At 58.8% G+C, this 14,606-nt stretch overlaps 1 protein-coding gene across 1 annotated transcript in view; it reads right to left on the bottom strand.

Moving 5' to 3' along the window:
• The window catches only part of SHANK2 (SH3 and multiple ankyrin repeat domains 2), a 471,028-nt gene that overhangs the window by 258,575 nt on the left and 197,847 nt on the right, over positions 1-14,606 (bottom strand). The window contains 1 exon segment of the mRNA XM_033119735.1: positions 131-446. Coding sequence (XP_032975626.1) covers positions 131-446 — 316 coding nt within the window.

Below are 14,606 nucleotides of genomic sequence, written 5' to 3'. Positions count from 1 at the left end.
CTGCTCCACCCCCAGGCCCGCCCCGGGATCCAGAAACGGGAGCGGCAGTGTGTGCGGCCTTCGTGTCACTGGTCTCCACGGGAGCCCCTCCGACCCTGTGCCTGTTCCCACCCTGCCAGCCGCTCCTTACCCCACATGCCAGGGCTGCTGGGGCCGCTTGCCATCGTCGCCAGCACCGCCGAGCCTGTTGAGCGATGGGGACCGGCTGCAGGGCCCGGGGACGTAGCTGCCGATGGTCCTCAGGGCCCCGTCGGCCTTGCCGGGCGCCTGCTGCAGCAGCTGGGGCGAGAGGCTGCGGTGGGAGGCGGCAGCGCAGACGGCCCAGTCGGGCACGCTGGCGTTGAGGTTGTTGTCGCTGTTGGAGCGCAGCAGGACCCGGGGGGCGGCCAGCGTGCTGGGGGGCCGCCGCCTGCGGTTGGAGTAGGCCGGGGCCTCTCGGAAGGGCACTGGGGTAGAGAGAACGGAGAGGCGGGTGAGTGTGTGGCACTGTCAGCACTGGGGGGGGACACAGGGGGGTGTGTGCACATGCGAGCCGAGCGGAAGGCGCCGTGCGTTCTGTGTTGAGCCCCCGCAGGACCCCACCGTGCACAGAACTCACCCCGACACAGAAGCACAGACGGGGTAGAGACTAAGGACGTCTGCAGCTCAGGAAGGGTCAAGCTAAGGCTTGAGATGGAAGGGACACGGGGCCCGACTTCCGTCCAGGGTAGCAGTGGAGGCAGGCACGTGTGAGGACAGATGGCCCCGCCTCACAGCGCGGTCAGGACACTGCGCAGCCACGGAGCTCCTCCTCGCCCCGACCTAACCTGGGGCCCTGCTGTGGGCTGAATGGTGTCCACACGCCCCCAAGCTCATTACTGAAGTCCTGAGCCCCAGCATGTCAGAAGGTCACTGGATGTGGAGCTGGGCCTTTCCAGGGGTGATTAAAGTCAAACAAGGTCACTGGGGTGGGGCCTCATGCACTGCGACTGGGGCCCTCATAACAGGCAGACATCAGGATCCAGACACGCACAGAGGGACGACCGTGTGGGGACACGGGGAGGAGACGGCCGTCTACACGCTGAGGAGAGAGGCCTCAGACAGCCAGCTCTGCCGACACCTGGCTCTCGGACTCCAGCCTCCGGGACTGGGGACAGCAAGTGTCAGCTGTTTAAGCTGCCCCGTCTGTGGGACTATGTTACGGTGGCACCAGGACAGTCACATAGCCCTTCCGTCTACTGTGTGGAATTACTTGGCTCGACCCCAAGCACGCTCCCTTCTTCACCCAGCACACAGGGACCCAGCAGCGTGACACAGGAGGGGTGGGCACACCTCACCTGGCTTCTCACTAAGTTCTAGACGAGAGGCAAGGCCCACCTGGGGACTCAGAATGAGGGTACTGCCCCCGGGGACGTGGAAGGGCCAGCACTGCAGCCACCCCGGTTTGCTCCGAGGGCAGGAGTCAGAAAGAGAAAGAGTCCTTTCCAAGAAGACACCTCTAGAGAAAAGTAGCCCCCCAGGCTGCAGGGGAAATAACATGCCAGTGACTCCTGGCTGCACAGGACGCGTGCTTCCTTCACACTCTCGATGCCCAGGCCGCTTTCCCACGCCCCAGGACCTGCATAGCCAGCCGAGCGAGCTCTGTGCTGCCTGAGGCCAGGGCTGACCCCAGAGACTGGAACGGCAGAGCTACAGAAAACCCACACCCTCCCGGAGAGCTGGAGACGGGAATCTCGCAGGAGAAGACTGAGTCCTGGATGAGCTCCGACCGCCGGCTGCCCAAGGCAGAGCCACAGTGAAGTACTTCGTGAAAACTAAGGACAGCAGCCCTGCTACCAGCCCCCGCCCATGGTGGACAGCAGGGCTCATGGGGACAGAGGTGGCACTGGCAGGGCTCATGAAGGCGGGCAGAGGTGTGCTGCCGAATTCACTGGGGACAGAGGTGGAAGTGGTTAAGCTCAGAGGTGACTCAGGTAGCCCTGGCAGAGCTCATTGGGGACAGAAGTGGCACTGGCAGAGGACCCTGGGGGAGAGGTGGCACTGGCAGGGCTCCACTGAGACAGTTGTGACCCAGTGCACCCCTTTGCCACCTCCCAGGATGCCCGGCTGTCGTGGGAAAGCAGAGACGGGGCCACCCTGGGGAAGCCACACAGGAGGGCATACGGCTTCCTGAGAACACATACTCGGAATTCACATTCTGGTTCAGAACAGTTGGTGACAATTAGGAAATGACACATGGCGGGGGGGGGGTCACATTCTTTCCAATCAGGCAGAAGTGAGGTTTTGTCCACCCCTCTTCCTCTGAGAAGATTTCACGTGGGAGCGAGACGCAGTGTGCATACCCTGGGCTCCCCAGCTCAGACCTGCACCCACTCGTGACTCCTCAAAGCACTTGGACTCACAGATAGGGGCCTGGCCGGGACAGGGCTGGGGACCAGGAAAGGCTGGCGGCATTCTCCAGGGACCCGTGTCTAGAGTCTGAGGCTGCTCTCTCCAGGGGCACGCCCCCCCCGGGGAATCAGCCAAGGCCTTACCCCCCCTCCTAGAGAAATTTCATCTTGGAGTCTGTGTTTTGCTGGTCATGAGGGAAAACCACATGGGGGTCACTCCCCCAGAGCAGAGAGAGGCCAGAAAGACTTCAAGGATGAGTGAGAGCTCAGCAGTTAGGATGACAATGCAGCGGGGTGGGGGGTGTTTTGGGGCCACCTGAGACCTGTCTGCCACAGGGGTGGGGACTGAAACACCTCCGCGAGGGCTGAGGTTTCCACCACCTTAGAGAGCAAGTGTGTCCCTCTCACAGAGATTGCCGGCTGGAGACTCACAGCGAGAGCGCCGGCATCTCGAGCAGACACACCAAATAGAGCAGCCACAGCACTCTCAGCTTCCCGTGTCATCTTCACCGCCCCCCACCCCAGGGAGAGGCCAGGGCTCACGCCCACCATGGGGCGGGGACACTCCTGCTCCAAGGGGACGCTCCTGGACAGGGAAACGCCTGCGGTCCATGACAGGGGCTCACGCCAAGCCCCCCAGGGTCCCTGACGAAACAATAGCATCTGTTTTCTGACCAGTGTAACTGAGAAAGATCCGAATACCCTCCACAGAAAGTGATGGAATTTGGGGGAATCCTGCCCGTGGCTGAGATGGACGTGGAAGGGAAGACACGCCGATGGGAAAACAGACGGACACGGAAAGCGCCTCACGTCACGCTCCCCCAGGAAAATGTCCACGCTGTGCATGGACTGCAAAAACCGAGTCTCCGAATGTGAATCTGGGTTACTAACGGAAGAAGGGGAGCAGGACGAAGGCTGCTTCTTACACAGATTCCCTAGAGACGGGCTGAAAAGGGCCTTCTGAGAGTGGGGCTGGGAGAGAGCTGAAAATCACACCCTCGCAAGGCTGAGGGAAAAAGCAGCCGGGACATCTTACACTGGGCCCTGAGGACGGTGACTTACTCCAACGGAATCACACAGCGACATTAGGGCGAACATTCAAATGAAAATTGTCTCGCTTAATTACCAAGATTCCACATTAAATTAGTTTCCTGTGCAACTTAATTGGAATCCCCCCCCCCCAGCCCGCATCTGTTTTATGGCTTGGGCTGGGAGCTACCTTCCTAATTCCTCCAAAGTCACGTCTTCATAAACCTTTCGATTTCACAAAAAAACGAGAGCTCTCCGTCTGACAAAGTCACCGGAGCCCTCGGAGGAAATGTTTTTTTGTGGTGTTTTGTTGTTGTTGTTTTTAAAAAGGGTTAAAAATAACTCTTTCCCTGTGTGAAAATGATTAATATGCCACCCAACTGCTGCCTTCTTTCATGCAATCTGCAAACTCTAAGTGGGTGGGTGTTTTCCTAACCGTCTTACATGCACTAATTTATACATTCCTTTTCCACAATAAAAATCACACAAGGTATGACAAAAAGCGTGTGCACTTTTAAAGTCTGCCACACTCACTACTTCCCACCCATCCCATGCACTTGAACCCAGGGACCATCAAGGAGAGCGGGATGTGGTCCGGACACCGCCCGCCTGGCCGCTGTGGCCAGCGCCGTCCTCACCTTCCTTCCGTACCCCGTAGAAGTGCTCACGAGCCCCCAGGAAGCAGACAGGCTACAGTCAGCGCTTCCTTTGTTTTCCCTGGGACTTAGTCCCTAATATGCCCTCGGCAGTCACCATGGATGCATGTTCCGGAATGCCGTTCTGCAAGGGGCTAGAGACTTGGGGGGGACAAAACCAAAATAACACGGCACGTTCAAGTGGGTGAAGATTACAGACCAACTTACATGCCAAGAAGGAACAACCAGCAATTTTTGGAGGAACCGGAGGCCCCCGCTCCCCAGCTAATCCCCGTGCACCGTGCTCCCTGCAGCGTGGCCTTACCTTCCTTTTTGCTGAAGGCATTTAACAAAGACTTCATTTTCCCTCCGACTTTGGCAGCCGTCCGCCGCTCATTATATAACCTTCTCGGATGGGAGGAAGGGGAGCGGCACTGCCCGGCCCCCCGGCGCTGGAGCGGAGTGGACCCGGGGAGCGGCCGCGGGCGTCTGGGCACGGTGTGCCTGCAAGCATCGCTGGGTATGCCAGACCCAGTGTGCTGGTGACAAAGCCCACCCCATAGTCTGTCTGTCAGCTGGGAACCAACTGTGCGTAGATGGGGCCGCTCAAGCCCCGCGGCCTCTCCCGGCGCCCGTCATGTGAGCAGCGCTACTTTGCTTCTGGGATCCGCACCGCCCGGGGAGGGGAGGATCCGAGCATCCTGGAGCCGGCGGCCGGAGCACTCGGGAGGCATGTGTGAGCCTGAGCCCTGATGATTGCAGGACACCGGGCGGCTGCTGGGGCCACGTCTGCTCACACACACCTGGGGCCAGACAGAAGGCACTGTGCTTTTCTAATTTTGTTTGTAAAGAAAAAGCCGAGTTTCCCCTAGTGCTACTTGTCTGTCTGCCAGCAGATACGGAGAGCAAGTCCAGAGGCTCAAACCTCCCCAGTTCAGACAGCTTCACACCGGACCCACGTTCACTGGGCAGCCCTCGCCTGCGTTCCGGGATGTCTGCACACGACCCAGATTTCCGTTCAAAAGAATCAGACACAAGTACCCATTACCTCCCTGGCCCATCCCCATTGTGGTAATTGCCCTGGGGAAAACAGGTCCCCCCCCTTTTTTAAAGGGAGATGAAACAATTAAACGGCAGCCGAGCAATGGCCCTGAATCCAAGCAGCTGAGAAAACTGTGCAGCTTCGGAGCCACTTTGCACCTTTCTTTAGCATCTCCACCCGACAGAGGATGAGGAGACACACGGGACGGGGACCGTGAGGAAATGCTACCTGTAAAGTACACACAGAAGGGGCCGTCACCAGTGTGCTCTGCGGCAGGTGGCAGGGGTCACGACACGAGGAGAGGGGTCTGGAAGGGGGTCACCACACGAGGAGGGTCTTCTTGAACACTAAATGGGGCTCTGGGGAGCAGGCTCTGTCACCCGCTGCGTCTGCTGCTGGGGCTCTAATTAAGTGTGCGGTTTTTCGGTTGCTAAGAGAACTGCTTCCGAAATTAAAAAAAAAGAAAAAAAAAAACAAAGAGAAGGAGAGAGAGAGAAGATGAGAAGAGGAACGAGCAGCAGCAGGAACATGTGAGATGAAGTCCGTATGGTTGACATACTTGTGACAAGAATGACAGCGGAAGCAGCGATGGGACGCCCAGGCTGGCGGGACGGCGCGCCAGACGGGCTCTCGGTGCGTGAGAACGAAACCTGCCTCGGACCATCCGGCGTGCGCCCTGTATCAGCCACGCACCTAAATGCCGTCTCTCTACGTCCCACCACGTCACGTCACATGCCCTCTGCTGCTGGCACTCTCTGCCTGGGAGCCTCCCGCCGCCCACCCCGCCAGGTCCCAACCCCCAGGCCGGAGCCCCAGCTGGTTCTAAGACGTGCCCTAAGAAGTGATTTTGTCACTGCACGTTTATCACCCAAGACCCCACCGACTTGTCCCGCACACTTCACGCCCTTGGGGACAGAGGTGGCACTGGAGGAGCTCAGTGTCCTTGCACATGTGGGACAGGAAGCATAGCTTCCAGAAGCATCTCCCTCAGATGCAGGGAGTGTCACCAACAGGGCCTCGACTCAGGGGCTGCCACCGTGGCAGGCTGAAGCTGTGTCCCCGGGCAGATTGGCTGGGGGTCGGCGAGATGGCCATGTCTGGCTCCTGGGCGTGCACTGGCCACAGGCCCGCCGTCTTCTGGCTGGCACAGGACGCCGGTGACGGCTAGCCAAGGGAGCCCCCTCCAGAGGCTGAGCCCTGTCTGCCACGTGGGCCCCGGGCACTCGCCACAGCTCAGGGAAGCCTCCGGAGCGTGGGAGGCTCGGCGATGCTCAACCCTGCCTCCATCTGTTGGTGATGGATGCCCTCCCAACAACACGCAGCCGCGTCCCGCGCCAAGTTCCCACGCCAACCTTCGCTGCCAACGGAGCCGAGTGCCAGCCTTCCAGGGTCGATGGCGGTGGGGACGTCACCAAAGGCCAGCGGAGCCCCCAACATTGTAGGCCCGCCCCCAGCTGCTGGCCTTGAGCGGAGGACGTAGGGAAAATCCCACCTCTTTTCTGAGTTGAGGACAGAGGGGGCAGAACCCCAGTTCCCCAAACAACAGGGACATGTGGCCCAGGTGGGAGAGCCACTGTTCCTCGCGGTGGATTTTGCCCACACGTGGGGGCAGAGTCAGAAATACAGAGTCCTGGGGCTGCCACCCGAGAAGGGGCCTTGTACCCAGAAAACAGGCCTGGGGTGGAGGGGCCGCCCACCCCTGAATTCCAGTCCCATCGCACTCGTGGACAGCAGGCTCTGCATGGGTCCAGGGGATACAGCGTAAACAGGAGAGGCGCCTGGTCCCCTCTCGGACTGCACAGGGGCAGGGCTGGAAATGAGACCTGACTGGAAACAGTAGGATTTGAGGAGCCCAGGAAATAGCCCACACCAAAGGAATCCTGTTCCAGACACCTGCCAGTCTTTTAATCAGCAGACAACTTTTCCAGCCCACCGTACCAGGAATCTGAGGAAAGACGTCACAGAAATGAGGAGCCGTAGCTCTGGCATGTATGTGCAGGCCTGCTGTGTGCCCGGCCCTGGGCCAGGCTCTGCCCCACAGAAACCCTGTCGGGGAGGTGGGCCTCCCCTGGCAATGAAGGCCTCCTCGCCACTGGCAGGCGTGCTCTCCTTGAATACTTCCAGCAACAGGGAGCTCACTACCTGTGTGCGGTGGTTCTCACTGTCAGACGCAGGCTGACAATCCTGGATGTTGGCCACATGCACAAATCTCCTTTCCCTTTGCACAGATGATATGCCTGCACCCGCCACATAGTTTGAAAGGAAAGCCGAGGCACTAAAAGCCTGGACTTCACTCTTCGCCCTTCACACAGACACCAGAGACCCGGGGCTGCCCCAAGTGACTCTGGAAAGTTGGGCGGCAGAGGCAGAGGGAAGAGGACCTGCCCTTGGTCTCCTACCCCCAACCTCCTGCAGAGCCGCAGGAAAGAACCAACACCGACTCCATTCTCCAAGACGAGGGGATTAGAAACCCTGAGAGCTGGAGGCCCAAAAGGAAAATCAAGACAAAGACGGAAGCCAAAATTTAAACCCCATTTCCCCGTCAGGCTCCCAGACATCTTTTTGTTCAAGCAGTTCATCCTGTGATGTGTCTCAGACGCTGGGACATTCCCGTGGGAACCCCATCAGGCTCCTGAGACCCACTGCAAGGTCCTGTGGATGTGACAGGTAGGGTCCCACACGGGTCAGGCCTCCTTGCCCCACAGCCCTGGGTTTGGAGGTGCCCGAGGCCCAGATGTCCAAAGATGGCTGACCTTGCCTTTCACCGGCCTGGAGACCCTTGGTTCCTTACACGGGGTCTCGCAGGGAAGACCACGAGATGCTGCGCTGGCCAGTCCTTCTGACTGGGTGCCAGCGAGGTTTGATTTCCAATGGATTTCATTCCAGACGAGGTGGAGATTGGAGGGGAGCAACTGCTGGGTCCGAGCTGGACGGGGTGTCACGGGGGTCCACATGCTTACCCACCCCCCACCTTCCCACATCCCCATCCCAAACGATGTGCGAGTGCCTTTTGAGTTGGGTGCTGAATAAAAGACCAACAAGAAACAGGAGGAGAGATTAGATGGCGGCCCCCAACTCAGAAACTCACCAGGAAGGAAAAGAGGGTCACCCCCCAAAAAGCCCCAAACTGTCGGCCTCCTAGCCTGGCCCGTTAGCTCCCCACCTTGGCTGCACCTAGCCCAACCCCAATGCCAGACCCTTGGTAAGAAACAATAAACACTGAGAAAGTGTAGGCCGGTCCGCCTCCCAGCCCCCGGTTCCTGCCGAGCTTCACCTCGGCGACCCACAGGCTCCCCTCAAGCTCTGATTCGCCCTCACAAAACCCTCACTCCGTTGGCCCTTTATTTGCCACGTCTTTTGACAACTGCCTGACAACAGGCTGAAAATAATTTCATCTCTTGTATAAAAAAAGGCTCTTCGCACATCAGAACATTTCAGGACTCTGAAATCCTGGCAGGGAGGAAGCGCCAGGTGCTGTAAACACACCCCGGAAGTCTGGTGTGCTGGCAGGTCCCAGGGACATGGCTTGGGGGTGTCCGTGGTGAGCCCACCCCCTCTTGCCGGAGTCACCGCGACGGCACCGGGAAACAGCCAGACGTGGGAGCCTGGCATGACTCAGGGGCTGGCTCTGTCTTCCTCCCTCGGTGGCCATGCACTGGCCAGCCACCCCGGCCCTCAGTTTCCCCATCTGTAAGGTGGGAATAACCCAACTCATTGCCAGGGTAGGTTGTGGGATCACCGAGCTCGCGTGTGAAGCACAAAGGTGTGGGGGCACTGACCTTCCGGGTCAAATCCCAGCGCCACGACGTTCCAGCTCTGTGACCCCGGGACAGTCACCACATCTCTTGGTGCCTTTGTTTCCTCATCTGTTAGATGAGGACTGAATGGTCCCACCTCATAGGAGGGTCAAGTCACTCTGGATTTGTAACTGGACTTTAGGGCTGTCAGCGGTGTCTACCTGCATATATTAAACCTAAGAAATCTGGAAGCAGGTGGTGAGGCCATCTGCCGGCCCCACCCTGACCACACATCCGTGATAAGCCCTCCCAGGTCCCTCCAGATGCATGTATGCTATTTTTTCTGGTGTCGCCTCCTCCAGGAAGTCTCCCTGACTGATCCACTCATCGGACAGACTCCTTCCCAGGACTCCCATGACAGCAGTCTGGCCTCGGGGCATTTCCTGGTTCTAGGAGACTTTAAACTCCTCGAAGGCAAGGTCAATGCCCAAACCCCCCACCCCATTACCTTGCAAACTGCAGGTGCACCCTAAAGCTCTGGTGAGAATGAATGAATGAATGAATGAATGAATGAATGAACCAATGAAGAGACAGGTCGCGAGTCCCAGCTTCTATTTTGTTCTGAGTGTCCTGGGGCACGTTTCCAGGTATAGTAAGCTGGTCTCCTTGTTGTACTGCAGCTGCCTGGGGCCTGAAGCCACCTCACTCTCTGTCCCATACTGCCACCTCTCCCTACTTCGACCCAGGGTCCTGTCTGCCCCTTGGAGGCCAAGCTGCCCTGGGGCACCTCACATCAGGGCAGGGCTGGCTCCACGGAGCAGCCACGGGTGGCTGGATACCAGGCTGGCCACACAGTCCCAGCCTGGCTCTTTGGTCCTTTGGCGCACTGTGAGCCACCCACGTCCTTTAGTACCTTCCTTTCCTGTGTCAACAAGCGACAGTAGACCTTTGCTGCCACCGAGACAGCTGATGAAGCTGGGCCTCGGGCAGGAATGTCTGGAGGCCCTGAAATCCCGGATCGTGGGTGATTCCCTTTTCTCCTCAAGTGGCCTGGGGAGGTACTCAGGCCCCACCTCCTGTGGGCGGGGAGAAGGGTGAGCAGGCTTGGATGGACGCAGCGGAGGGCATGAGGCTACTTCTGTCTTAGCACAAACTCACGGGGGTGGCTCTAGCCTCCATCAGACAAGAGACGCACTGGGAACTGAAAGGAGGAAACGAAACTCCAGAGGGCTCAGTGGCTCACCAGCCACACCCTCCCCTGTACCTCACAGAACTGAAAACCAAATGCCGAGAAAGACAGCGTGTGTGAGGGAGAGCCTTGCCCAGCTCGGCCCGGGCAGGGGGATGGCGGGTCCAGCGTGCCTAGGCCAGGGTTCCTCCTGCCCCCCGGACCTGATCCAAACAGCAGGCCTTGCTGCCTTTCCGCGTAGCTTTAGATAACGGCAATTTAAATATTAGTAGACAACATTTCCCCATCCCACAATCATACTTAAATGAATCACGCTCTTATAAATAACACGGGATATAAAAAGGCGTCTCGGCAGTAATGCGGGGTTATCTTTAAACAAAGCCGTAGGTGTCTGCGGCGTGTGTACCATCCCCGGCCCCGTCAGCGGGGCTCAGGGAGGGAAGCTTTGCCCCTGGAGGGGCCGTGGAGACTCGGGGCCCGTGGAGGATTGGGGTGAGGGGCACCGAGGTGGAGCTTCAGAACCGCGCGGGGCCAGACAGGACACTGCTGGCAGACGGGGACAGAAGCTCCCGCACGTGGTCCTCACCAGGCTCCTGACACAGTGATCGGGCTTTAGGTACAAGACCAAGGTCAGAGTGGGGTCAGGGAGACGGGCTTCGGAGGGTGGGCCCGGGGCTGACCACAATCAGGGGGAGGGTCCCAGGGCACAGTCTCAGAGGGTCACAGCCTCCAAGTGCTGCCCTCCTCCCTCTCCCTCCCTGCAGCTTTACCCTGTGCCAAGGGGGTCCTCCAAGGACGCTGCGTACTCCACAAACTGCTCTGACCGCTCTGGAAGCCTGGGGCATGTGGCAGTGCCTTGGCTTAGAGACAGCAAGGGCCACCCCTGTAGTCCTCCTGAGAACCAAGAGACTGAGGACCCTGGATCTCCCACAGGGGAAACTGAGGCTCGGAGTGCCCACCAGCTCGGTCTGCTCAACAGACTCGCATGAGCCCACGAGGCGTCACAGGACACCTCCCGCCTGGCACAGTGCCACATCCCTCCTGCGTGTTCCCCGGGCCACCCTGAGGACTGAGCCAGCACCCACTGCACCAGGGCTCCCGGCAGAGACCTAGGCCCCTCGGGAGAGAAGACCTGGGCTCCGCCCTTCTGACCCAGCCCTGACTCCCCGAGACTGATTGCCAGAAACCCCCCAGAATGACGGGACACTGGGGGGCTCTGTGCAAACCTTGAGTCTACAGGAAACACACAATTGCCAACGGCTTGAATGAGAACCACAGGCTCCTCCCACTGCGGGGCCGGACGCTGGCTGGACTGCCCGTCCTGCAGGACCTGACCCTGACTGGGCCCTTGTCCAGCATGTACCAAGTAATAGACTCTCCGGGGAGGGCTGGGACTCAGTGTCTTCACCTGTAAACTGGGAGGCCAGCCCCTGCCCTGCTGGTGTGAGGTTTCTGAGAGGGTCCCAAGGCTACAGAAACCTGGGGAGGGGGTGGCTATATGACCCAGTGGCACACTGGGCTTGCTCGGGGACCTTCCTGGAGGCTGGGGAGTGGACCCCCACCCTGCACACCCCACCTGCGTAGCGCTAACCCACTGGGTTTCTGGGCATCCGGGAGCCCACAGGGGTGGGTTGCCTATCAACGTCCGTCCCCTGCAGGGGGCCCAGCAAGGGGAGGAGGGACCCCCGAGACACAGGTAGGAGCTCCACTTAGTTTCCTGCCATAGAGTGGGGCGCCCCCGTTCCAGTAGCCGTCAGGGAGCCCTGGATGTCGCGAGCTGGCTCACCTATGTGGGCACATGGAGGCCCGGGCTTCAGTCCTCAGTGGGAGTCGGGGGAGCTCCTCCTTCAGGGCCACCAGGCGGCCCTGATTCTCAGCCCGGCTCACCACAGCCGCGGTAGCACCCAGAAGCAAAGCTTGGGTGTAGGGGGGTCGGAATCATGCCCCCCCGTTGACCCCTCCCTGCCTGGGACTGCAGACATGTTGCCTTCCTGCTGCACATTCGATGGGATGCAGCAACTGCACCCACCCAAAGGGAGTCAGCCCCGCAGAGCGCACTGTTCACATACGTGACAGACCGTGGAGTTCCGGCACAGCGGGAAGCACGACCCACGGAGGACCCCGCAGAGGCGAGCCGAGGTGGCAGCCCGAGGACCAGCAGTTCTCTGGACTTGGCTGGTTTCCCATGAGCCACCAGGGCGGGGCCCCTGCCTCCATCACAGCCTATGGCTTTGTCCTCAAGGGCTCCTCGCCCAGACACCGCCTGGACATTTGGGACTGGACTGCAGATGCCAGGACCACACAGAATCACGGCAGCCACACAACACCCACGTGTCCAAGGACACTGAAAAGCTGAGCACACACAGCGGCTCAAAGGCAGCTCCCAAGAGAGATGGTCAGTCACCAGAGTGACCACGTGCTGCGGACTGCAGGTCTGCGTCCCCCAGATTTATACGGTGAGACCCTAACCCCCAGTGGGACGGTATTGGGAGGTAGGCCCTGGGGGTGACGCCCTCAAGATGGGATGAGTGCCCTCAGAGCAGGAGGCAGGGAGAGAGATGTTTTTCTCGGCCACGTGTGGACAGTGACAAGGAGGCTGCCTGCCAGCCAGCAGGGGCGCTCTCTAGGATCTGAACCGGTCAGCACCTTGATCGTAGACTCCAACCTCCAGAACTGTGAGAGGTAAATGCCCGCTGTGTAAGCCGCCCGGCCTGTGGTGTTTGTTACAGTCGCCTGAGCTGACGAGGACACCACATACGGCACGACGTGTCACTCTCCCCTTCCAGGCCTCTGGGGGCCTCATGCCATCCCCTCCGTGCCCCTGCTCCTCCACGCTGCCCCTCACCCACACAGGCCCCTGCCAGCTGCCTCTCAATGCCCTGAACACAGCTGGGGACTTTGCCTCCGCGGTGTCCCCACCTGGACTCCTGCACCCGCCCTGCCCGGGCTGGCCCCTAACTCCAGCCTTCAGCATTCTGACCTCGCAGGGCCACCTCCTCAAAGAGGCATTCCTTGGCCATCCTCTCTAAACAGGTAACCCCCTTATTCTCCATTGGAACCCCTCATTATCTTTCTTTCATTACATCTATCAAAATTTGGAATCACATGACTTACGAGTTTCCTATACTATCTTCTCCCCTCCAGTAATACGTTTGCAGGGACCAAGTCTGTCTTATTCACCACTTCGCCACCAGAACCGAGCTCGGCCCCTCACAGGAAACCCTTGTTTCAAAGCTTCACTCAACAAATGAATAAATAAAAGGACGGCACTTTCCCACCTCCCACCTGGCACTCAGTCATTGAGTCTTTTCCTGTGTTTGCCTCACTACATGAAACGACTGTTTCTAGAATCTTCCCCACTCTGAATACCCCCTTCGCACACCTGGAATGTTCCAGAAGGCCTGGGGCAGGCGCGGGGTTCACACACCTTTCTAGCTTCAGGACACAACACAAGAACTGGCACCACGTGGGAGCTTATAATCACACGTTCCAGTCACTGTAGGTCCCTGTCTGCCCATCTTGACCTCTGGGTTGTCTGTCGGTCTGTTTCTGTTCATTGTGGTTTCTGACGATCACACGTTACATTTTCCTGCTTCTTTGCATGTCTAGTCATTTTTGATTCTATACCAGCCATTGCCTCTGACCTGTTGGAGAGTCCCTGGATCCTGTTATCTTCCTGTGAAGCGTGTTGAGCTTTTCTAGTACAGAGTAAAAGTACTAGTAGAACACCGTGCTCCTGAAGGCTTGGCTGTAGGCTTTTTTGGGAGAATCCCTATTGGTTTGGTCCCGGATGAGGTCCTGACTTCTGGGGCTCTTCTGGGGCTCTGGCAGAAAACCCAAAGTGTTTGCCAAGCTCCTTTCACGCGGCAGGACTCAACCTGGCACTGCCTCCCCTCGGGAGGGCTGCTGCAATCTCCCCTCGGCTCTTTGAGCGCTAAGCTGCTGTGTTCCCCTGGGACCCTGGGAGTCTCATGATAGTTCAGAAGTCAGTCAAGGAGCTGAGAGGATTATATGTGCACATGTGGGGGTTCTGCACATAAAGGTTCCCCCTCCTCTATTTCCAGACACTCAGGCAGCCTCCATCCTGACCTCCAACCACCAAATCCTCACCCCAGTGAAACCCACTTTCTGTCAGGGGAACCCCTCGTTCATGTGGGCCTCCCCTGGAGGGTTCTCTTCCTGTCAAGGGCCTCAGCCCTTCCAGTTATGTCTGCCTTTGGTTGCCTGCCAACGCCATTGAGCCACTGTTGCTATTTTTTACGGTTTATCCAGAGTTTGTCATTGTTATCAGCAGGACGGTTGGGTTCGTATGACAAGAGCTGCTCGGCCATTATCAGAAGGCAGAAATCCTGGGCTCATAAACTACATTAAGCCAAGCAGTACTCCCCCCGCAGGCACACCTGCACACACGTGGCATCTAGCAGCGAGTGCCTGCTGTCCATGTCCAGAGGCCACGGTGTGCCCAGCCTGGAGACGGTGAGTGTGACAAAGCAGCACGAGGCAGAGCGAGGAGGCCTGGCTGTGTCCTGACCACTGACCTCATCAGCAGAGAGGCCCAGGACAAACAGCTGCTCCTGGTACTGGGGGCGTCCTTGCAGGAAGGAT

The sequence above is a fragment of the Rhinolophus ferrumequinum genome, chromosome 11 (assembly GCF_004115265.2).
Source record: "Rhinolophus ferrumequinum isolate MPI-CBG mRhiFer1 chromosome 11, mRhiFer1_v1.p, whole genome shotgun sequence".
In the NCBI taxonomy this organism is placed as follows: domain Eukaryota; kingdom Metazoa; phylum Chordata; class Mammalia; order Chiroptera; family Rhinolophidae; genus Rhinolophus; species Rhinolophus ferrumequinum.
This window is presented reverse-complemented; position numbering and strand designations above follow the sequence as displayed.